This window comes from Cinclus cinclus, chromosome 1, assembly GCF_963662255.1.
Source record: "Cinclus cinclus chromosome 1, bCinCin1.1, whole genome shotgun sequence".
Taxonomy (NCBI): domain Eukaryota; kingdom Metazoa; phylum Chordata; class Aves; order Passeriformes; family Cinclidae; genus Cinclus; species Cinclus cinclus.
This window is the reverse complement of record NC_085046.1, coordinates 58453558-58477056: the sequence shown is the minus strand read 5'-3', so window position 1 is coordinate 58477056 and position 23499 is coordinate 58453558. Positions and strand designations below refer to the sequence as shown.

The 23499-nt window shown below is 39.0% G+C and overlaps 1 protein-coding gene across 1 annotated transcript in view; it reads right to left on the bottom strand.

The window, feature by feature from the left end:
* Nucleotides 1–23499, bottom strand: part of COL15A1 (collagen type XV alpha 1 chain) — a 113835-nt gene that overhangs the window by 65490 nt on the left and 24846 nt on the right. The window contains exons 3-8 of the mRNA XM_062498385.1: nt 10203–10750; nt 7267–7341; nt 6779–6871; nt 4350–4476; nt 2982–3100; nt 60–188 (exon numbers count right to left, since the gene is read on the bottom strand). Of these exons, the coding sequence (XP_062354369.1) occupies nt 60–188; nt 2982–3100; nt 4350–4476; nt 6779–6871; nt 7267–7341; nt 10203–10750 (1091 nt within the window). The remainder of the gene's footprint in view (nt 1–59; nt 189–2981; nt 3101–4349; nt 4477–6778; nt 6872–7266; nt 7342–10202; nt 10751–23499) is intronic.

Sequence of the window (23499 nt, the reverse complement as noted above, 5' to 3'; positions counted from 1 at the left end):
GGATCGCTATTATCCTTTCTAAAATACATGTTTTCTTTTAACAGAGAGAAAATACTCACAGGCTGACCAAGTTGCCCAGGTTTCCCTGGAGATCCAGGAGGTCCTTGACCTTTATTTTCCACGTCTTCTATTCCTGACCCTCCTAGGGACTCTGTAGAACCATCCTCTACTTCCTCACCTTTCTGGCTCTGAGCAAAATGTGCAATATGAAAAATGTGTTGTATTATTTTTCACATTTGTCTCTCTTCCCTCCCCCCTGCCACCTCCATGCCTTCTCTGTCTCCTACAACCCTTTGTTCAATGCAGTCAGAACCTGACTATCAAGTACCATACAAACTGTATATTCCATTCAGCAAATGCAGTCCTTATTAAAGATTGTTCATGGACCTCCAAATGAGTTACTCTCTGAGCTGGTTACCTAGATGCAAATGATAATAATCTTATTTCCACATAAATCTTCACAATCTAAGTCAATAGTGTAGGTTTGAATAAAATATAATTCTCACATACTCAGTCTGTCAGGGAAAAAATTGTGAGTTAAGATAGACATCTTAATTAGACATTTAGGAGTATTTTAGCCAACTTCCCAATATTGACTAGTCTAACAAAGGAGGGCTACATCTTGGTTAAAAAGTGGCAGAAGATGAAACAATGATAACAAAGAGTAAAAATGGACAACAGCAAGACTAAAATATTGCTGAACATTAGTATTTGGTCAAAAGGAAGTAATAATAACAAAAGGAACAATTTAAATATTCCAGTAACAAAATAAGACCTTCCAGGAAAGAAGCTTGGACATTAATACATATTTAAATTAAAAACCAGCATACAGAACAAAACATGTAAGTCAGTATCGTATTTTGAAATGAGCGCTAGAATTTACTGACATTTTAAAGCTCCAATAAAATATTTTGAGTTCCTTTAGCAGCTAATGAAACTAGGAGGGATGAAATATAATAATTCTCCAAGCATTATAAATTTAACAGGATGACAACTTTCAGCAAAGGAACTGTAATCTGATTTTTAAAAAGACCTTTCTGGGTTTTGACAAAAGGAAAGCTCCCAAAGTCCAGCTATTTTATTTTTTTTTAATTAATTTATTTTTATTTTGTCTGGGCTCATTAGAGAATTTTTTTCCCATCTGGAAAAAATGTTAGAAGAGAATCTATTTAGTTAAACTGTGGGTAGAGATCACAGCCCGAATGAGATAACAGGATTGTTGGTTCAGTGTTAGAGTACTGAAGGAGGTAGCAGATGGTATGGCAGGACCCTCTCAATCACCTGCTGAAGATCTTGGGAGTCTGGGCAGGTTCCTGTTGACTGGAAGATAATCAGTGTTATTCCAGTCAACAAAGAGTGTAAGGGAAGATGCAGATCTACAGGTCTGTTAGCCTAACCTCAGTTCCTGGAAAATTAGAGAGAAGATCATACTGAGTACCACTGAAAAGCATTTAAAGAACACTGCACTTATCAGGAACACTCAGCCTGGGTTCACAAAGCAGAAGTACTGTATCACTAAGCTGGTATCTTTCTGTGGTGAAGTCACCAACATGAAGGATGAAGTGACAGAGGTGGATGTAATTTCCCTGGATTTTTGTAAGGTTTTTGATGCTGTCCATCACAGCATCCTTCTGGATGAATTTTCCAGCTGTGGGATGAGTGGGTTCGTGGTGTGCTGGGTGAAGATCTGGTTGAAGGGCAGAGCTCAAGGGTTGCAGTGAACAGGGCCACATCTGGCTGGTGACTGGTCACCAGCGGTGTTCTTCAGGGATCAATCCTAGGGCCAGTTCTGTTCAGTATCTCTCTCAGTGATCTGGATGCAGGAGTTGAATGCAACATCGGAAAGTCTGCTAATGGTTCCAAATTGGGAGGTGCTGCTGTCTCTCCTGAAGGACAGGAGGCCTTGCAAAAGAATCTGGACAGATTTGAGCCTTGGGCAGCAATTAATAGCATGAAACTAAACAAGAACAAATGCTGGATTCTGCACCTAGGCAGGAGTAACACTGGGTGCAAGCAGAAACTGAAGAGAAGTGGCAGCAACAAATTTTAAAGCTATTATTTTCTAAATGATTGGTCATTATTATAATATATAATCATCTTGGGCGTCTGAGTAGTGAAAAGTATTTAGAAATTGAAATAAGGTTACGGAGAACTTGTAAAGATAAGTAAGTAGTGAAACTACTTGTCACAATAAATTTAACCTTTATGTGTCACACTTCTTAAACCAAGACTGAATTTTTGTTAAAGAAAAATGTCACAAAAATTTAAAAAAAGAGAAGATAGTAATAGTTTATCTGATATTTAGTATATCTATTTATTTATATAAACTAATATTAGAATTTGTGCTTTAAAAATATGTGAATGCAGGCACGAAAATGAGAGAAGAGTTATATTTGGAAGTTCTCTAACAAATACTAAAACTTCTACTATGTCAGCTCCAATGGATGATCCTTAACTTAATGTTTCACCACTTGCTATATTTTACCACAGTAAACACAGGAACACAAAAAGATCCTGCAAGGAGCAACCTTAAACACCTGAACTAAACATACACAGTGTGGAAATTTTATTCTAAATTCCTACCATTCGTGACACAGTGTGTTTTCTGGCTAAAAGAAGCTGTCATTACTTACTGTAGTTTCAAGCAATAAAAAGAATGAACGTTTGGTGTAAAAGACAAGAGGAAGGATAGGTCATTATTTATTTTTTGCCTAGAAAAAATCTGTGGTGGCTGTTGGATCAGGAAGGTTAATTAATAAAAAATGTACTGCCAGCTGATTATTTTGAAATATACCAGCAAGTAGGTCAAGTATTCCAGTAGCTCACAGGATTCCAAATGGGTGATCTACATAATTCTAATTTTCAGGATCACACAGAATTCAGGTTACACACTACCTTACATGTGCAATATGTTTCCAAGTCTGGATTTTCCTGTTCTTGGGACTAAAAGATTAGGCATATCATAAACCCATTATACAGACCTCCTCTCTGCTTACTCCTGGCAAAACACCAGCACCAGAGCCATCTTCTTCTCTTAACATTTTCTGTGTGACAGGGGAAGACTCACTGTTGCCTTGTCTGGTTTCCATGACAGCTGAATCTAAATAAAATAAACACTTATTAATGAGAGAGCAAAACAAAACTTACCTAGAGGTATTTATCAGAGGCAGGTGCTGTGAGTTGTATGAAAAAAGAAATAATTCAGATTATGACTAAAATACATTCCAAAGATTAATATTAGTCATTTTAGAACTCTGAAAATTTTAAAAGAAAAGAAAAAAAAGAGAAAGATGAGAGCAAAATTACACAACATGTCTCTTTTAACGTCAAGGGCTGTATTGCATCATCATGTTTTCCTCGGGCTCTAGTCTAATGGTTACCTATTTGTCATCCATGTAACACATAAAAATAAGAGTTAATTACAACAGGTACTATCTGAATAGAGTTTAAATAGCAACGTTGTCTTTCGCCTTATCAATATAGCTTTTCTTTTTGTTTTCTAGGAGTGTCCTGAAGTTGTCCTAGCGTGGAGAACTGGACTCCTCACTGCATCATGCCTTGCTGTCATTGCTTATCTGCCTACACTTTCACTCAAAACACCCCCCTGGTGCACTAGGCACATTCACATCCTTTGGAGGCAATAGAAGTATTAAATGGTTGTTTATTCCGTGGCAGGATTCAGTTTTACATGAAGGGCTGGGTTTTACTGTATCAGGTCATCAAATAAATAGCCATGTTAAATCCCTTTTAAAGATGCCATGTGGCTTTAGAGCCAGCAGGACAGTTTGCAGAGGTATGACTCAAGGGGTGCTTCTCACTGACCTGAGCAGAATGAAGAGGATTTTTCTTCTTTCATTCCCTTTGCCTAGTACTTGCATTTTTACTGGAGTGTTGCCGATTGTCGCAGCAACAGCTCCTCAGGTCAGTTTTTTAGTTTTACCCAAGCATTAAAAAAAAAAAAAAATTCAAATATGAAGTACAATTCAGTAACTGAAACTTCCACACTATAGAAGGTTAAATCTGTTCCTGCATGTTTAACAAGGAGTCTAAGATAGGCTCCTATACAGAGGGAGAAGTGAGAGATGTGTTGAACAGTGGCTGTAGTTGCTACCACTTACTTTTGCTGCTATTAAAAAATTGCAGTTTAACAGACTGCAATTTCAAAGACCAAATGTTTGATGTGCTAATTCTTTTCTAGCACACGAGATGTCCAAAACCATAGGATTTTCAGTTCCGGTCTGCACCCAAAATATGAGAGTGGCTTTCCATGCACAGAGAAATGACAGACTCAAAACCAGAGAATGTAAATGACCCACCCCCAGAAAACACCCCAAAACCCGAGGCAGTGCCTTGTTCTTTAAATTTAGATGCTTCTGAGGTTTCTTCTGATCTGTGATTTCCAGAGAAATCATTCTCTTCCAAATAAGACAATATGGTTGGGGGGGCTTCCACTGGCTCAGCCAACGTATCTTCAGGCTAAAAAAAAAAAAAAAAATCCCAAAGAATGGTTTAGAGTAAAGGCTTATCACATGTTTTAAAGGAAGGATCACTAGATTACCTTATTCAAAGCACAGTAATCAGAACTACTGCATCTATGAAGCAAACCAGAATTGTGAGAAAAACTGGTATAATACCTTTGGACTCCATTCCTCCAAAACAAAGGACGTACACTAGACAAACCCAGAAGAGAGGGAGGAAACCACAAGCAAGGTACACTTCTCAGATTTTCAAGTAGGGCCCTTGGCTTGTTTCATTCCAGTTCAGCACTGCTTTTTACCTATTGAAGTGTCTTTATCTCAACCCACAAGTTTTCTGACTTCTCTTCCAATTCTGTGCCCATCCCACTGGTGAGGCAATGAGTGAGTGGCTGTGTGGCCAACTGGGATTAAATAACATCTTTCAGGAGGAGGACTAAAAGCCAAAAATTCTACTATTGCTGTATGTCATTTTAAACAGCACAGTAATTATGAAGATTATTAAACAGAAGCTAAAAACAACAGCAAAAAGAATTGGTATTTTTCTGGATGGAGAAGCTAGACATCTCTCCTGAATTAGCTGCAGTTTTTATCCAAATGAGAAAAATTCAAGGCATGGTAAGTTTTGATGAATTAAATTTTGTGGTGTGATGTAAAATGCAGAAAAGTCATCAAGCCCTCACAATCAAAAGAAGTGATTTTGCTGCCATTTGGAAAAACCCTACCTGTCTGCAGAAATTGAGGAAAAGTAAAGTGCAAATCCTGCATCCAGTGAGGAATTACCCCAGGCAGCAGTACCAGCTGGGGCAGCTGTCTGTCTTTTAATCACTTAGAGAAAGAGAGCCTCAAGGCTCAGAACAATCTTATCAATGTGTAGGAGATCCTCATAAGAGGGAGTAAAGAAGACAGAACCAGATCCTTCTTACTGGCTGTAGCCAGTGAAGGGAAAAGAGACAATGTATACACATTAAAATACAAGAAATTCAGGCTCTATGTCAGAAAAAAACCCTTCATTGAAACAGAGAGGTTGTGGAGTCTCCACTCTTGAGGAAACCCAAAACCAACTGGCACTGAACATCCTGCTCACTGAGCAACCTGCTGTGTTTGGCTCTGCTTTGAAATTTTAAAAGGCACCTTTCAAACTAAACTAGTCTGTGATTCTGTGCAAAGCACAAGGCAGGTCAAAATGAATTTAATGAGCTATATGTAATAGGCAAAAAAATTAATAAAAGTTTATTCAAACATATCAGGAGCAGGAGGCTAGATCAATACTTAATAAAGTTATAAAAACCAGTGATCAGATAACTTGAAGTCTATAACAGAAAAAAATAAGGTTTTCTTCCATTCATGTTGACCCTGGAAGAGTTAAAATTCCTGCAGAAAAATGTTCTTGGGAAACTCAGCAGTGGGTATGTCTAAAACTGAAGTCTTTTTATGAAAAGGGTAGGAAATACAGCAAGTGAATGACAGGACATCACAACCAAAAAGGTTTTGCCCACGGGTTCTCCAAGATTCATCAGTGAAAGAGCTGGAGTCTGTACAATATCAGACAAATGTGAGCATGTTTTTTGTGAAGTCATTTCTCAGAAACCTACTGATTTTCTCTAAAGGAACTAATGAGAACTTGTATTAAAGAGAAAAATATTTGACACAAGCAGCATGGAAAGCTTCACTGTGAGGAATGGGCTGAAATATTTAAGCCTGGTATAAAAAGTGAGGAGGACATGATGTGTTAGAAATCTCTAAATATGGTAAGAAACAGCTGTTTACTCTGTCATCCATTCTATTAACCACCAAATGAGAGCTGCAGTCAGCGCGTTCAGAAGGGCAAGAAAAAGGTGTATGTCCTTCACAACATGTGTCATTAAATTAGCTGAGGAATTCTGCAGTAGGGATCAGAGGGCGGTAAAATTCTCATTTGTTAAAAAAATCCTGAACAACAATGCAAGAAATTCAAGGATGAATAACTTAGCTCAGTCCCACTAACCACATATACTCTTGGCTCAAGCATTTTCTGAGATAAAAATTGATGCAGAGTAAAAGAGTGTTCCCAGGAAATGTCATATATATTCTCCCAATCTTGCATTGTACTCTTTCCAAGATCTGTTTGCTAATTGTTGTCAAATATGCCAGAATTTTTGTCTGCCACAGTGCCATCATTCTCATGAATTGGGCGCACGTTGTTCTCATGGGAGCCTTTGGAAAGATCCAAATATGAAAGCCACTCATCAAATCCAAATCCCACCTTTTAAAAGAGCAATATTAAAACAGAGTTTTGAAGTAAATAAATAAAATAAATTTACCCTTATGGGAAGATGAGAAGGTGCAAGGACTTCTTGTGCCTCAGAAACGTCATGGTCTTGAATGCTGCCATTGCCACTGCTGTCCCCTGAAGCCTGTGCAAAAGCCAATTATTGGGAGGAAGTTCATAAAAGTCAGGGGAAAAGCATGATCTCCAAGGAATTGGCTATTTAAATGCAGAAAAATGCCCGTGTTTTTTTTGGTTGGTGAAGCCATTTCAGTACTTACAGCATTCCATGAAAACAACCCTTCAAAAAATAAAAGCCACAGTTCATTTCCTGAAAGGTGTTTTAGACAAAATAAAATTATACTTTTTGAAAAAATAGGTTTGGGAGCTGTACAGAAAAATAAATCCACTCCACAGATAGTTTTAAGAATGATACAATGTTTCCAAGAAAAAAATTCTACATTTAGTGTTAAGAAAGATGTCAAATGGAAATTTACTTTGAAATCTCTGAGGCACTGAGGAAGTGTTTACAAGAATACTTACATAAGGGTCATCATCTTCACAATGATCTTCAGTAGCCCTTGGGTCAGATTTGATTGTCAGATGTTGAATGGAGCCCTACATGGAACATCAAAAACATTTCAAGGAAGTAATATTTTAAGTAGCATGTGGGAAGGGAAGTGAAGGTGGAGGGGTAGGAATTAAGCAAAGCAACAAAATACCCCAGACTGTGCTCTGATTTACTTGGAAAATGACCTGAAGTACAAAATTCCATTATTATAATCCAAACTTAAAGAGATAAATGTGTTCATAAATTTTCCTTTTGCAAAATATGGAGCAAATGGAAGCTGCCAGAATATAACGACTGTCATGTCCCAATGACACTATGATCACCACACTGCATTGTTAGTGCCCCAGATGAAGGATCTAGTCCTGGATTATGTAATACACTCTGTAAAACACTGTCTGCTTTTTTTAGTTAAGGAGTGCATGGCAGCTCCAGAAGTGGCATGTGAAAACCCTAAAAATGGAGACAAAGGATGGGAGGGGAATACCAATAAATGATGATGTGAGTCAGGAAGAAACCAGTTTAAAACTTTCCAGAGAGGAAATAAAGGAGATAGATTTTCTGATAACAAATGTTTCTTTTTTCTTCTCAGTCTGACATGCTGAAGGAGCAGTAACAATTTCATTTAAAACATTTAACTATTGTTTCTGCAAAGACTCAAAGTGCTTTAAGAAATGTGTGGGATGTTTCCCTATTACAAGATCGCAGAGTTAGACATGGTGCACAATAGGGCACACACATTCAAGTCAAGAACCTGTTTACATATAACACACAACCTAGAATATTTTAGAAAGTAATAAAATTTGTGATTCTATCTTTAAAAATCCTCTGATTTATCTGCCTTTGAAGACCGTGAAACTCATGCTCTTGCTGCCTCCTAATTTTGCTGGACTTCTGAGGCAATAGCTCAGTAATCTCAACATTCTATTTCTCTCAAAATTTAATGGGCAGCTCAAATATTGAATGATGTCAGACTGACTGAACAGTTCACTGAAAAATCATACATGGAAGGAAGCACAACCAATTAAGCAGTCTCCTGGAAGCGATCTTTTTTCCACAGTTAAACTGAATCACATTTAGAGAACGCATTTTTCTCCTCTTGCTCTAATCTGTGACCCTGGATGGTAAAAAAAAATCAAAACATAGAGCTCTGTTTCCCAAGTGTTACTGCTAGCCAATTCCTCCAACTAGGAAAGTCATGGACCAGTCTGCATGATAGGGGTGGTAGGTATATGATATTTAACTCCCTCTCTGGGTCTTACACATGCTGCTGTCTTTGCTGTAAAAACTAGTTTGCATCATCTGGCATCATCACTGATTCATACTTGGTTGTTGTCTGGTTTCTACTTTTCTTTACAAGCATCAGGGCTAGATTTTCCTTTGGTTTCAATAAAAGTGATGATAGTTATGTCCTTTTACATCTGACAACCAGAGCCTTAGACACTTGTATTCCTATTAGCCAGAGCAAACCAGCATCTGACATCTATTCATTTGCACAATCTGCTATGATTTGTTTCTGTTTTGGGCAATCAATGAAAAAAGTGTTTGGCATAGAAGCAGAGTTGGAGTGAGGTTCAAACATTTAGTTTTTCTACTCAGAAGCAATCACGACATATGATGCATGAAGAAATAAAGTCACAGGAACCTAGAGTACAAGTTGCAATTAGTGCTAATGAAGCAGAGTATTGGCTGAAATTTATGTACTCAGTATAGCATACAGAACAGCCTGTTTCAGTGGATGCATTTCAGTGTCATCCACCAGGCATTTCTGTCTTCATATTTACAGATTAATTGGTGATAATCTCAGCAGGTGGTCATCACACGTGTTTTCCAGGCGGGATACCAAGGTGGTTTCCTTTTCTTGAATGCCTCTTAATCCTACTCAGTGATCAGGCATTCACAGTACTCCAGTCCTCCTATTTGCCTAAGAAAGACAGCACCAACATGCAGTTTTTCTACATATCACTTTCCCACGTATCACCTTCCACCCTTTATTTCCTGCTAATCCATACAGTTCTGCGATTCTAGGTGCTTAGACTAGTCAATCACATGATGGAAGTACATTAAACTCGCTGCTTACCAAGTGAAGCTCACAACCTGCCAGTCCACCTGAACTTTGGAAAGAACATCTTTATTCCCTAAAGACAAGGATCCACTCTGTTTTGTGCTGCTGCTTGACTAATTTAGAAGAGATATTAATCTCACAAAACACAGTACAAATTCTGAAGTACAGGAAATACAAAAATAGGGCAGATAAAATGTGACATTTTCCTTTCTATTTGACAATTAGTCAATCTCACACATAGCGGCTGCTCTCAGTGACTCGGAATTTCAGTCAGGATGCAGCAGGAAGGATGTTTGCCCCCAGGCTAAGAAGGTTTGGGAGCTTTGTAGTAGTGGTTTTGGCATTCTATTTCCTAAAGCATCTGATAAGCTTCAAATAACATACAGATTGTAATATACGCCCTTATCTTCTGACTATCTTTACCTTTTGATGACATCATTCTCCTTCTGATGCTGAATATGACTACCTAACTAATAAGCATTCAAAGCATTGGCTTAACAGTAAGGTATTCTCAAAAATTAAGAAAATGAATTCTCTGAAACAGCCCTTCCTAGAAAGGCCATAAAAATTATGTGACATATTTACTTTGAAATTTCTAATATTCACACAGAAGATTTGGCCTAAACATATGGACTATTGATAAAATTCTGAGGGTCTCAGAACCTTTGCATATTAAAACAGAGGTTATATAACTTCACTGTCCAAACTGTAGCTAGGTATGGAAAATACAAGCTGTATGATTTGACCCTCACTTGGGATATAACCACTGTAAGCAGGGTTTCTTGGGTAGAGAGTTAAACACTGCATTAAACACTGAGGCATGTGAATTTATCAGGCAGCACTTACTGTGAACTTTTCCAGTCCTGTGGCTCCTGCATTACCAACAAATATCCCAGAACCAGATTCAAATACCAAGGTTCGAGCAGACCTTTGAAACTGAAGCCTCTGATATTCTTCACAGTCCATGAACAAAGCAATATCATTTCCCTCAACAGTCACCGTAAATTTATTCCACCTGTTAGTCATCACTGGTACTTTAAAGGAAGCAGCCTCTCGGGATATATGGGATCCAGGCTCTGTGTAGTACATTATTATTCTCTGGGTGCTGTCATCAACTGGTGAAATCCTCAGTCCCAGGTAGATTGTTTTCTGGAAGGCATCTGTTATTGCAAAGAGCACTCCTCCACGATCGCTGTTTGGTTTCACGGTAACCACGATGGCGAAATCTCTGTAGAAAGGCGATGGTACTATAGCGCTGGTCAGCCGGCCAATGTTGGAATCTGGACCAAAGCTGTAAGCTGGGAACCCTCCATAGCCCGTGACAAAGTAGACAGAAGGAGGAAGAGGGACTCCTATTAACTCCGTGAGGTCAAGGTGTCCTTTGGAACCTCGCTCTGTGCATGAGAAAAAAACGCGGTGTTTATCCTTGAGCTACACAGTCCGTTTGGTTTACATGTTTTAAGAAAGGACTGAAAAACTGAAATGCAGTGTTATAACACCAGAAATGTATTTCTGATACTTCAGGCCACAGTCCAGGTAGTGCTTACACACATCTAGCTATGTACACACATCACTTTTTGTCCTTTGACTAATGGAGGCTACTCGTATGCTAAAGGAAGGTACATGTAAGCGTTCGGTGAAATTGAATGGCAACAAGCATTTCCTGCAACTTCAGCTGTCCATAAACTGCAAAAAATGCTGAAAGTGCTTACATAGTGGATTCAGTGGAAAATGAGCAACATTTGATTTCTTAAATATATTGAGATCCTTTTTTCTCACAAAGACAGTAATAGAACTCTACAAACAACGTGTTTCACAAAACAGGATAAAATTTACAGTGGGTTTGCTTTAGCCCTTGCAGTTATCTGTGTCTACATCAGAGGTTAGGTTTTATTTATGCCTTATTTTCGCATTTATCTCCTTAATTGCACTGCATAACAAGTACAGTTCAGAAATCAAGACTCAGTTTTGAAAGAAGAGTATTTGCGCTCTGGCAAACAGGCAGAATTATGTATCTCTGCCAAACATGCCCAGAGAGACAGCTCCTACCAGGTAATGAAGGAGCAAAGACAACAGCTAAGCATCTGCACCCAATTTTAACTAGAGCCTTGGGGAGGCACACTCTAGCAGCATACGAGAAACACAACTACCAATTTTCTTCTAAGAAGTTAAAGCAAGCAGGAAAAGATAATATTTTTAATCAAAGTGACTGATTCAGAACTGAATCTGTACAGAAATCCTCTTTACATTTTTAAACTTATTCAGTTACCTGTGACTGTAATGGCCATATAGGCTGAATAAGTCCAAATGGAATAGTAATGGAAAAGGTACGACAGTCCATCTGAATACCACAAGCAAAATGAACTGAAAAACTTTGCTTAAAATACCTGATTAGAATCAGCCAAAATAAAAGAATTTGCTCTGTAAACTGGCAAGCTGGTTCTGATGAAGAATTAGAGAGTTTAATCAGCTGCAATGTACTTCTGTTATTCATTGCTGATATGCAGTACCAGCCTGGAATATGCATGGCAAAGTGTTTTCCATTGTATTAGTGGCCTTGCAAAGAAATTGTATAGTGTTATTCCTGTGCCAGATATGTTATAGGACAGTTGAAATAAATCCTAATCCATCTTTTTCTCTGTACTTTATAATCATAGAATCATAAAAGTTGGAAAGGACCTCTAAGATCGTTGAGTTCAAATGTTAACCCAGCCCCACCATGCTTATCACTAAACCATGTCTCCAGCTACCACATCCACACACCTTTAAATGCTTTGCCAGATAGATTTTTTTTCGCCTTCCCAATAGCTTAAAACGTGGATATACTTATTTTCTGGACAAACACATCTAACAATATTTTGATTGTGAGTCTAATATTGGGTTATGTTTTCTATTCACACATATATACACATAAAGGAACCTGCACTACACCTACTACCCTATAATATGTAAGCCATTATGCAAGGGTAAGAATATAAGGAAAATAGTGATCTTGAAGGATAATATAGGAACTGTACACAGATACCAAAGCTACATCCAAAGAACCATTCTATAGTGACCAAGAAAGGAGATGGGCAATATCTAAAGTCTTCAGCCATCAGGCTTGGACAGCAGGATGTATCCTAGAAGCGAAATTAATAAATATAACTGTAGTTTCACATTTCCCATTCTCAAGGGAAGATTTGGTGATTGGGGAAGAGCCTGTTCATTCTCCCCACAAAATGTGTGGAGATGCAGTCCAGTTGCAGCTTCCCAATCAGTTACCCAACAGTAACACACAGAGCCCCAAACACGAGCTCTTTTAGCCTCTGAGACGAACAAAAGTGTTTGCAAAAGGTGGCAGCAAAAGACAGCAAAGAGTCAGGATTTTCCTTTGAGTAAAATAAGTCTGAAGGCCCAGGAAGAGTCTGAACTGCAGTGAGGCTGGGGTAGAAGCTTGCACCTATCCACCACAGAGAATCAAAATGAAACAAGAAGTGTCTCTCCAAATTCTGTACTTACAGCTCATACCCAGCTCTTAATGGATTTATGAGGACCTAGAGACACAGTTAAAAGCAGAATACAGACCTACAGCCACAGGTTTTCAATTATCCCTCACAAAATTAATGTCTCCCTAATGCAGTTATGTTAGAGAAAAAATACTCCCTTATTCCCTTACATAAATAGGTAAATGCTATGCTATTTAAAGTACCTGTAAGCCACCAGAGAACTATGCTGCATCAGAATAGTTTTGTTTCAAACACTACTGAGGCACTGGATATTGGGGAGCATCCAGAATTCATCCCGTTTATGTTCATGTTTCCTAGACCTGGGGCACTGGAAGTTGTAGTAGAGGCAGCTTTAATATTAGCTATATTTTATCTCAACAAGCATAACCCCATAAATTGGGATGGTATTTTTATAGTTTAGAGCTATGAGCTGTGCTGTACTTTTAATTTCTCACTATTACTGTACGATATAGCTGGAACTGTTGTAGAATTTGCTGATAGCTGGCCATTCCCACTGAGTAGCTTCAGGGACCATTTGAGAAGCACCAGTGTGCTGCAAAAATCATCCTGTCAGTCAGTATGTGGAGTGTTCCAAGACTGCAGAAGACAATGGTAGGGGTTAGGTTGTTGGTTCTTTTTCTTTTATTCCAATTTTTTGATGCAATTACTTAGGGTGGAATTTAAAATCTGTGGGATCCAAAATGCTTTTTCACTGCTTACAAGGGATGAAGTACAGAGGAAAGAAAAAAACCTACCTGCTTGGAGGCCTACTACATTTCTTTTAGATGTTAAGGTGAAAACACAGTATTTATATGTTATAAAATGGAATGAAGGCAGAGGTAGAGAAAGTATTATACATTCATATAATTTTACCTATTACACTGTGACTTTTTGGTTAGGAGCCTCCTTTCAGATGCAGCTTCTGGCACCTGCAGCACTGTCTCTGGACTGTGCACATGCATTATCTCATCCTGGTTGCCTCCTCCTCATGTTTTCCCTCATGGAGCAGGGTAGTCCCAGTGCTAGGCCTGATCCCTAATCCTTGGATGATCAAGCTGCATAATAGAATCATAGAATTCTTTGGCTTGGAAGGGACCTTAAAAGTCAAGTAGTTCCAGCCCCTCTGCCATGGGCAGGGACACCTTTCACTGGACCAGGTTGTTCAGAGCCTCATCCAACCTGGACTGGAACATTTCCAGGGATGGGGTATCCACAGCTTCTCTGGGCAACATGTGCCAGTGCCTCACCACCCTTGTAAATAAGGAACATCTTCCTAACCTCTAAGCTAAGCCTACCCTTCAGTTTATGTGTCTGACCACTACATGCCCTTGGGAAACGTCCCTCTCCAGCTCTACTTTAGGCCCCCTTAGGTACTGGAACTTGCTATAAATCTTCTGAAAGCTTTCTCTTCTCCAGAGAAGATGCTGTCAGGATGCTATATTAAAAGCTACTTTAGGAATATGACTAGAATCCAGAACTTTCTTACAAACAGTAATTTAAAACAAGAGATTATCTACTGGGAGTAAGGTACTTGTATTTCCTGTTGCCTACAAGAACTCATATAAAACTTGGAATACCCAGAGTCCCTGTTTCTAGCTGATACACCACTCTTCAACACAGCCTAACTTCAAAGGTGGTATAAAGCATACTATCACACAGGCTTTGGGAAACTACAACAACAGACTCAAAGGCTACAGGGTTACAGATAAGGACACTGTCAGTCTACTTTTATCCACGGTTTCACCACTAGAAAGTATAGCAGAAGCGGAGTTCAAAGGCAAGGACCTCACCTCTGCCATAGACAGAATTACCCATCTCAGCCTCATTTTAAAATATACAGTTCCAATGTTCCAAGTCTGAGACAAAGAAAAAAAAAAAAAAAAAAGAAGAAATATTGGCAAGTCCTTTGAGCCAAAGAACATGATGGGCAGTGGTATGGTGAGACCAACCTAAGCCACACTACTGCAAGATAAACACACTACTGTTGTCTTCCTTGCTGTGAGAAGGGGCTTGAGCTGGACCATCTCAACTACGTGAGTGCAAGTTACAAATGTTTGTCGTATTTGGCCCCAACCACTTACACTTCAGCAGCAATATTTATCCAGCTGATATTTTAAGGATTGTCCTGTTTATGTTTTCTGTTATGTTTTTAGCTAGAAATGCTTGTTAACCATTATTCAGGTAAAGCAGCTGCCACATTTAGCCCAATTCTGCTTCAAGTAAATGAACCGTGATGGGTGCATAAGGGTCAGAATAACATGATCAAGTGGTTGCTATTTGCTAAGGGTAAGAAGTCAACCATCCTGTTGCTAAGACTATGACAGCTGGTTTAACTCACTCAAGGGAGGGCTTGGATGGCTCCACATAGATGAGAATGGGATGGGTGCTGGCTTTTGAATGAAATTTTTATTTTCCCTTTATTTTTAGCTTAGCTTCACCTAGTGTTTCCCTCATTCTTCTTCAGACACCTTTATTGGAGCTGCTCCTGGCCCATGCCTGTAAAAGTTCATTCACCCCATGGTCGTTGACTCTCCTGTGCAAGAACAGCTTGTTTCACTGCTGTCCACTGCTGCATGAGCTCCTTTTCATGGTCTTCTAAGGAAATGAGAAAAATGCAATATTCTACAAATGTTTTCATAACCAAACCAGACTCAGAGCAGCCAAGACCAGGCACTTTTCTGTTTGTAAACTTGAGCCAAACTGACCTTGCTTCCCTGTCCTCTTCCAGTCCAAATAATCATAACTGCAAGTTGCAAGATCCCTTTTCAGAAGCATAAATAAACCATCTCTGTCTCCACTGCCTCTACTCTGCATACAGATGCTGCAACTTGAACATTATTTTACACTGAGAGCAGTTGTGAGGTGCAGTAAGAAAATCACTTCTTCCCTGCTGCCAAAGTGCTTTTATTTTGAATTAACAAGAAATATTTATAGCAATACCATTAGGCAGGGAAGGATTTCCACATTAACCAAATAAAATTTAATTAAGAGCTGCAGAGAGAAAAAGAAGGGGAATATTGTAACACGGTCCCAGATGTGCTGCATGAAATGGAAGAGGCCAGCGTCATTGCTGCTACCAGGAAAAACAGCACTGCCTGGACACATTTTTAGCTGCCACTATTACATGGTTGGAAAACATGGATGGAATATATTGGTATTAAAGGCTGCAACATTTCCTTCCAGATACCTCAGGAAACCTCTCAGAAGCACTTTCTAGTGGTGTTGCACACCTGGAAGTCAGGCTGCAGCCAGCAGGAGTTGGGTACTCACCCACACACCGGAGCAGGGCTGGCATTCCTTCGGGAAAAGCTCTTCCCAACACTTTCTGCCAGCTCCTGCCTGTAGGTCATTGTCATTCTGCCCTCTGCTGGGCGAAAGTGCTTAAACATAATTAAATAGACACGTATTTGCACAAAATACTGTTTGGGGGTTCCCAAACATCACCAAAATGCTGTCTTCCACACAATCACTTTTTTTTTTTCCTGATCTAATACTGCACTATTTTCTTATTGTTTTGTCAGTTGTTCTACTAGACTGTCTTCCATATATTTTTGGGCACCTTTTTATTTTTTTTTTCCATAAACCCAAAGCTTTTTAATGTGTACTCAATGAACTGTTTTCCTATCATGACAAAAATCTATGCTTCAAACACACTTGTTTCTTTGAGCCACAGCAGTAGAAAATACAAAATACAGACATTAAATATTCATTTTCCTTCTTTCCTCACAAACAGATGAGAGGAAAAAGTGGGAAATATTTAGCAGTTCAGCTTCAGTAGTGAGGCAAAGCTAACTGAGTTGTTAACCAGGTCGAGACTGAAACAACTATCTGGAACTCAGAGTCTTGTTTCTCTTGCAGATTTTGCAGCCCCCTGACACATCTCTGGACTCGCTGTACTCCTGCCATGCCAGGTTCCAACTCTGCTTATGAGGCCTTTAAAGCCATTTAATTACCTGTGAAAAGCATCCTTTTTCTCATGCTAGTCCTTTGGGGATGTACCAGGCCCATCAATTTCAAGACATTTTTCTCTACGATCGCATATATTCCATATATTCCATATGCATTAGTGGAAAAAGCGAGGGCAAATAGCACAGATGCCCGTCATGGAAAAAGATTTCCAGACTTGCTAGGACATCTGGACTCCTGAAGATAACTCTACAAAGCTAACCTGTGTAAGAATTCCAGAGCCTTCATGGAATTTGCAGCCGTGCAATAGCAGGCACCTGTGCCCAGGCTGGGCACTGACTTCATGGAGTAAAGCCTGTGTGTGGTGCACGTATGTAAGCGTGATGTGGCCACTCTGATTGCCAGCTAGAGAGACAAGTAGCCTTCAGTGGCTGCAGGAGAGCAGGAGCTTTTGCTTTTCACCACTAGGAAGCAACACAGCACTTCATAAATTAGATGGGAGCTTTGCTGAGGGGAGAATATTGCTTATGAATCACCAGTGTCAGTGTTTGGTGTGCAAGCTCTTTTACGGCATCTAAGCTAGGACGTTTTAATTTCCATTACGTCTATAACAAAGCAGATGTGAATTATCACACTACCCTTCTTCTTCCACCATGACCCTGAAAATCAAAGTACATTGTCTTCTGTGCATTTTCTCAGGGCAGGGTAATATACTGCTGATATATTGCTGTTCTTGTTTTCTCTTTCCCTCTCTCTTTTTTAATTCTGAATTTTAAAATTTTAAGGAAGAAAATTATCAACATTCTCATTGCAAAAAAAAAAAGGGTATTTCTAAGATGGTGAAGACAGTTCACTTTTAAAATACTGGCAGAGGCAGCCGACACTCCTAGATTTAAGAGCTGTACGTGCCAGCAGAGAGAGTCTCTGCCCAAATGTGGAAAAACAGACACTGGCATAGTTTGGCACACTGACCTGAATATAAATTCTCATCCCATATAAAGAGGTTGAATGGGAAACAAGGATAGAGAGCACTTAATCAGCAGCTTTTGCCAGAGCCTGTCTCCACTGCAAGGTTCTGTCGTAGAACAGGAGCATGAAAAGGATATGGACAGGTAGGATTTGCTTGATGAAAATTAGAAACCATCAGCCAGAAATGCTCCTTTGCCCCTCATACCTGAATGACCTGAACACTGCCTTCTCCCTGCATTTCCCATGAGTATCATGCCTTCCCACTTTTCCTCTGACGCTGGGAATGACCCAGAAAACTCTCTCCTGCCAGGAAATCCTGCAATCCTGCTCCCCACAGCTTTGTGCATAGTCAGTGCCTGTGTAAGAAGACAGATGCCATGCTCCCTGCTCATGCCACTTTCAGGACATCTGTTTCATCACAGCAGTAAGAGTCTGTATGTTCAGTGAGCCTTCAGGCCAACTTTGTATGCCATGTGCAGCAAGCTGGTCTTGCAAGCAGACCCTACCCGAGAACACCCAAGGACAAGCATTGCCTCCAATACAGCTGGAAAGGATGCCTGCAGGGAGTTTTTGAGTGGAACATGAAAGAAACAAAGTGCTGACAGATATTTCTGTGGCTTCTACAGTCTGTCATGGGCTCTGTGTGACGGAAGCTGATACATTTATAACACATCACCAGAGCTTCAGGTAAAGCATTCCAAGACCCTCCTCACACAGCTAAGCTGAAAGTAGAAAATCACTTTGTTCCAGTTCAGACTGCATGAGTACAGAAAAATATAAATATTGTAGTAACTGAGGTTATGGTTTGGATTTCTTGTTTTGGTCGTTGTTGTTTGGGGGTTTTGTTACTGTTGTTTCTTATTTTTAAAAATTAAGGGCTAAAAAGCCAGTAAGGTAACAAAAAAACAGAATTTTTTTTGTGCATCCTTGACTCTTCCACAGCACTTTGAGACCTGGTGGACAGTGTCCCTCTCTCAGATGACCAAGCTATCCATTCTTTTATGTCAAGAAACAGAAATTGATATTTAGTTACTAATGTTTTATTTTCAAGTCCTTAGGAGGACTTCCATTGTCTTTCAGGGGCATCCCTTTCATAAATGTTCCTAAGTTTATGCACCTGATATTTATCATTGCCTTTTATCCTTCTTAGTGTATTCTCATGCATTCTTCACACTATTGGACTTAATAGCAAGTAGATTTGATTTATAAATGGCCAGGATTCAGAGAAATGGAAAAAAGATTGTGAGGTAGATTATATGGGAACAGTGAATACTAAAAGTATGTCTTGTGTTGAACATTAACATTTCTGACAGCTAAATGCTTTTATAGCATGAATGCCCCAGTAAAAATGTAGAAATAAAATCCAGCCAACATAGTCTTTCTTTTTCCATCTTCCTTTTTCCCAAGAACTTCATTTCCCAAGAGCTGTGTTGCAGTACTTTTATATCTTAGTATAAATCACATATGCTTTTATTATGCTCCTGTTTTTTTTGCCTTTCCCCAGTGAATGCACTGAATTTTAAGAAGTTGATTGATTTTAAACAAGATATCATAAAAATGTCATCTCTAGTCAGAAAGCTCTACATTGAAATCCTGGCTAAAGTCCTAACTGAAAGACCTTCTGGTTTTAAAATTATAACTTGATACAAATTCTTAGAATTCTGTGTTATGATTGGATTCTGTTGCCAGGAAAGAGTAAGCACTCACTAAAACTTTTCCAGCATTTAGACATCTTATGCAAATATGTTGTTTCTCCAAACAGTCCCTCTCTAAGTGGAGACACAAATACATTTCCCACCCTTACTCTGCTCCTGATCCATGAGGTTTGTGAGGATTTAATGGCCATCTGGTCTCTGTGTCTTTGTCAAATTTGGTGCTTAGTAGTTCAGACTCAAAGCAGACTCAGAAGTCATTGCACAGACATGGGCTGCAATAATAAATGGATTATTTCCTAGTGAAACCAAGTTAAATTCAAAGGTTCACTGTAATATCTGCCTCCAGATATCCTCTCAAACACAAATATAATGAGTTATTTTTTTCAGCTCAGCAGAGTAACTACTTTTACTACTTACAAACCACAGATTTCTCACTAGGGACCTCACACATGGTCCTGTGCAACAGTAAACTAAACAAATCTGGTTTCAGCTACCTGACTTCATAAACAAATATTTTGCTTAGTATCTTAGAGGAATTACTATCTTCATTAAGAAGAACATAGACATTTTCTTTAGAAGACAAATGAAGTAAAAACGAGATGCTGGATATAGGTATTTCAACCCATTCATACAGAAGGAGAATGCAGAGCAGTGACTTTACTTTTACTTGGCTTCAAATGCACACAGCTTCATATATTACATTATCCATGTTTTGGGGACTTTTTCACAACCAGAAATGCTAGTTCAGAGAAAATCCTCAGATATAGACTTACTCACTGCTATCTCTGTCAGTTCAAAAATATTCAATCAGTTCTACAAACAAGATTTATATTTTCTTTTTTCCACAGACATACTACCATGGAGCACCAATAAACTGCTGATTTTTTTTCTGAAAAGGCATCATGCAGAAAATGACCATACTACGAAATGTGTTACTCTATGTAGATGATGTCCAGAAGTCTTTCCTCATAGTGTAACTATGTATTCCCCCTTTTCACTCCATCCTTGTCTACCTATCACCGCATGACCCAAAACGTGGTGGCTTGAGAAACTTGAGAGAGATGAAACAACCTTTCACCCTGATTCAAAGCTGCATTTCTCTTGTGCCTTTTCCAAGGAAATGTGGCAGGGGCAGTGTGGCAACGTTGGAAGAGCCCCGTGGATCAGACCTTTCAGCAATGCATTTCACTGTTTTAATCAGGCTCAGGCATGTAAATAAGATCTTCCACGTACACATACATGTACCAAAGCTTGAGATATCTAGCTGTGACATCATTGATCACAGCCTGACTACTAAATCAGAGAAACCAGACTGCTAGGTAAATCATAATTATCCATAGGAACACTGACTCAAAGAGAAGTAGAAGATAATACATTTTCTAACTTGCTAACATTAATTATAACAGCTCTATAATCATGCAGAATTATTGAACTAATTCTGGTGTCTGTGCAGCTTATTGCCTACATAAGAAGTTCTCCACTGCTTGTATACAATGTGAATTAATCAATAGCTTCTGTCTAGAGTAACTGAAACATCTGTTATATTTTATTCAGGATTTAAAGCTGTATGACCAAAGGAGGAAAAATGAACATTTTTTTTAATCATGCAGAGAATATGTTGTGTTTTAAATGTGCATGGCCAAAAATAATTTCATTTCCTCCAGAGCATGTAGAGAATAGATGAAGTCTTGTTTTTGGTAAATACTGTATTTTTAGTTCACTGAAACATTATTTGAGACAAGAGCTGAAAATAGAGGAAAAAAGATAAAAGTAACACACAGAAGTAATTCTTAGCTCTTGATACTTGATATGCAGTTGAAAGTGTTTCCCAGAGAAGTCTCAGCTGCATGCTGTGTCTAACTTGGAGAATATAGGTGATTTACATCTGCATCCAATATTTATAAATCCATTAGAAATGTGTTGGCATATTGGCCTTCTGCTTTTAAAAAGTTGGTTGACACAAAATGCTGTTCTTTTGGTTTAAATTTCAAAGGTTACTTTCTCAAGGCCATTAGTTAGTGTTGTGACAAGAATAAGAAAGAGTGATGTCCTTAGAATTTGTGGGGTTTCATTTAAATGCTTGTTTGGATCGAAGATTCAGAAAGCTGAAAAAAGAAACTCACGTAATAAGCGACAAACCACAATGCTGTTGGCATTTTTTGGCTTTGATTATATGCTTTGGTCTTCATTTTTGCCAGCTGAGCCCTCACTTGTATTTTAAGACACTGGTTTCACCAATTTCACTCATGATAAGCACAGCTGTGTGTTAGCAATAGGACAACTATGTTGCATAAAATTTTAATTAGGCCTGAATTAAAGCATGCCCTTTGATGGGTCAGACTCCCAACAGAAGTCTCCAGGTAGTGGAAATTATAGCATCATGCAGCCTAAAAGGCTGTGTTTTCCATGTTCTGAGCAGTTAGTTCTCCAGATCTTTCAGCTGTCTGCTCTCACCTCCTTTATCTTCCACCATCAGCTGGAATCACTTTCCTCCTCCAACATTCCATATATAGTCAAATACCACCTCATCTTTGTTCTTTGTTTAGCAGTTTCCTGCCAAAACCACTGGACAAAGACACGCCATCCAGTGTGCTGAGCTGCAGCTGCAGGAGGCATTTTTCAAACTGCAGCTTTTATGACAAATCTTAGAGGCAGTGCTGCGTCCCTTTTCCCTGGGAATGTACTGCAGCTTCATCTTGTTCTCTGGCATATGCTGCACATACTGCCAGACCTGTGAGCAGTAATGAGCTTGTACAAGCCAGCAGGCACCAAAGCCTTCAGTCTCTTCCAAATGTGTCAACATCCTTGTCAACAAAAATGCCTCTAACCCTCTAAACCTCCCCTCTCTGCTTCCCATTCCCTACTTATATTTGCAGAACTATGAAGAAAATTTAAGGTGAACAGGATCTAGTTATTCCCCCTCTCTTATCAGTCTTTGAAAAGAATATTAAGCTTATATGGTTTTATTTTGGTGTTTCTTTTTTTACAAACTAATCTAGTCATTGGACAGTAACACCAATGTACACTTTTCTGGGCATGAGGCAATTAACATGACTGCTCTGGAATCATAGAGATAACTTGTTCTTCTGGCATCCATAGGTCACAAATCCTGCTGACACAAACCTCAATATGTTCAGGTTCATTCCCTGGAAGCTGAACATTAGGACTTCAGCTTGCATTCAGTGAGCTTTGACTTTCTCTGTACATGCTACTTTATTCACAAATTGCAGCAGTAGTAAATAGCATTCAAGGAGCAGCAGAATCATGCTGTAGTAGGTTAAATCTGAAACAGTTATGAAAATTGAGGAGAAGACATTGCTGTTAAATAGTTTTTTTGATTCTCAGGAACTCTGTACATGCAGTCAAAAAATCCAAAGAAGTGTAAGTAATTTTCACATGGGGTGAATCATGGTAGTTCTGTTGCTTTTAGTACAGCAATGACAATTTTATATAATACATCAGCTACTCTCAGTACCCAAACTGAGACTCTGCAAGTGTGGAAACATATGGTTGATGGCAAACCCAAACTTGTATGCATCAGTTGTTTCATCACTTTCTTATTTAATCATCACCTTCTTGTTTAAATGCTAAGTATATTCCATAGAAACATAAATTACAATTTGACATGATCATGGCAGCTGAATGCAGAGGGTATAAACAGAAAATTGAAATTTGCAATATGGAGATCAAAAAATATCCATCTCCACACACCCTCCCCAAGAACTTTTCCATATGGATTAGCTTCTTTGTGAGCCAGGTCAGTTCCCAGTGGTCTGTCTGGCAGCTGCATTGCTTGCTTTGGAGTAACACCAAGGAACTAGCTGATACAGCCAGTGAGGTCATATGTAGAGGCTTTTCTGTTATTTTAAAGTAAGGAAAAGAATCACAAAATTATTTTGGCTTATAGAATGCAACTACAGTACTTCAGGCTCAGTGGGGCAAGAGGTTTATCTCGGATCTGACAGGGTGTCTCTTTCTGCAGCTGAAATTTTGTGGTTCTGTTACATGACCACATAGCCAAACTCACACAGATATTAATGTATTTGGCTACACTCTCATATCTGGAGTCTGAACATCCGCAGTGACCTGAAGTAACCTAGTGAATTCTGGTAGGGCAGAAAACAA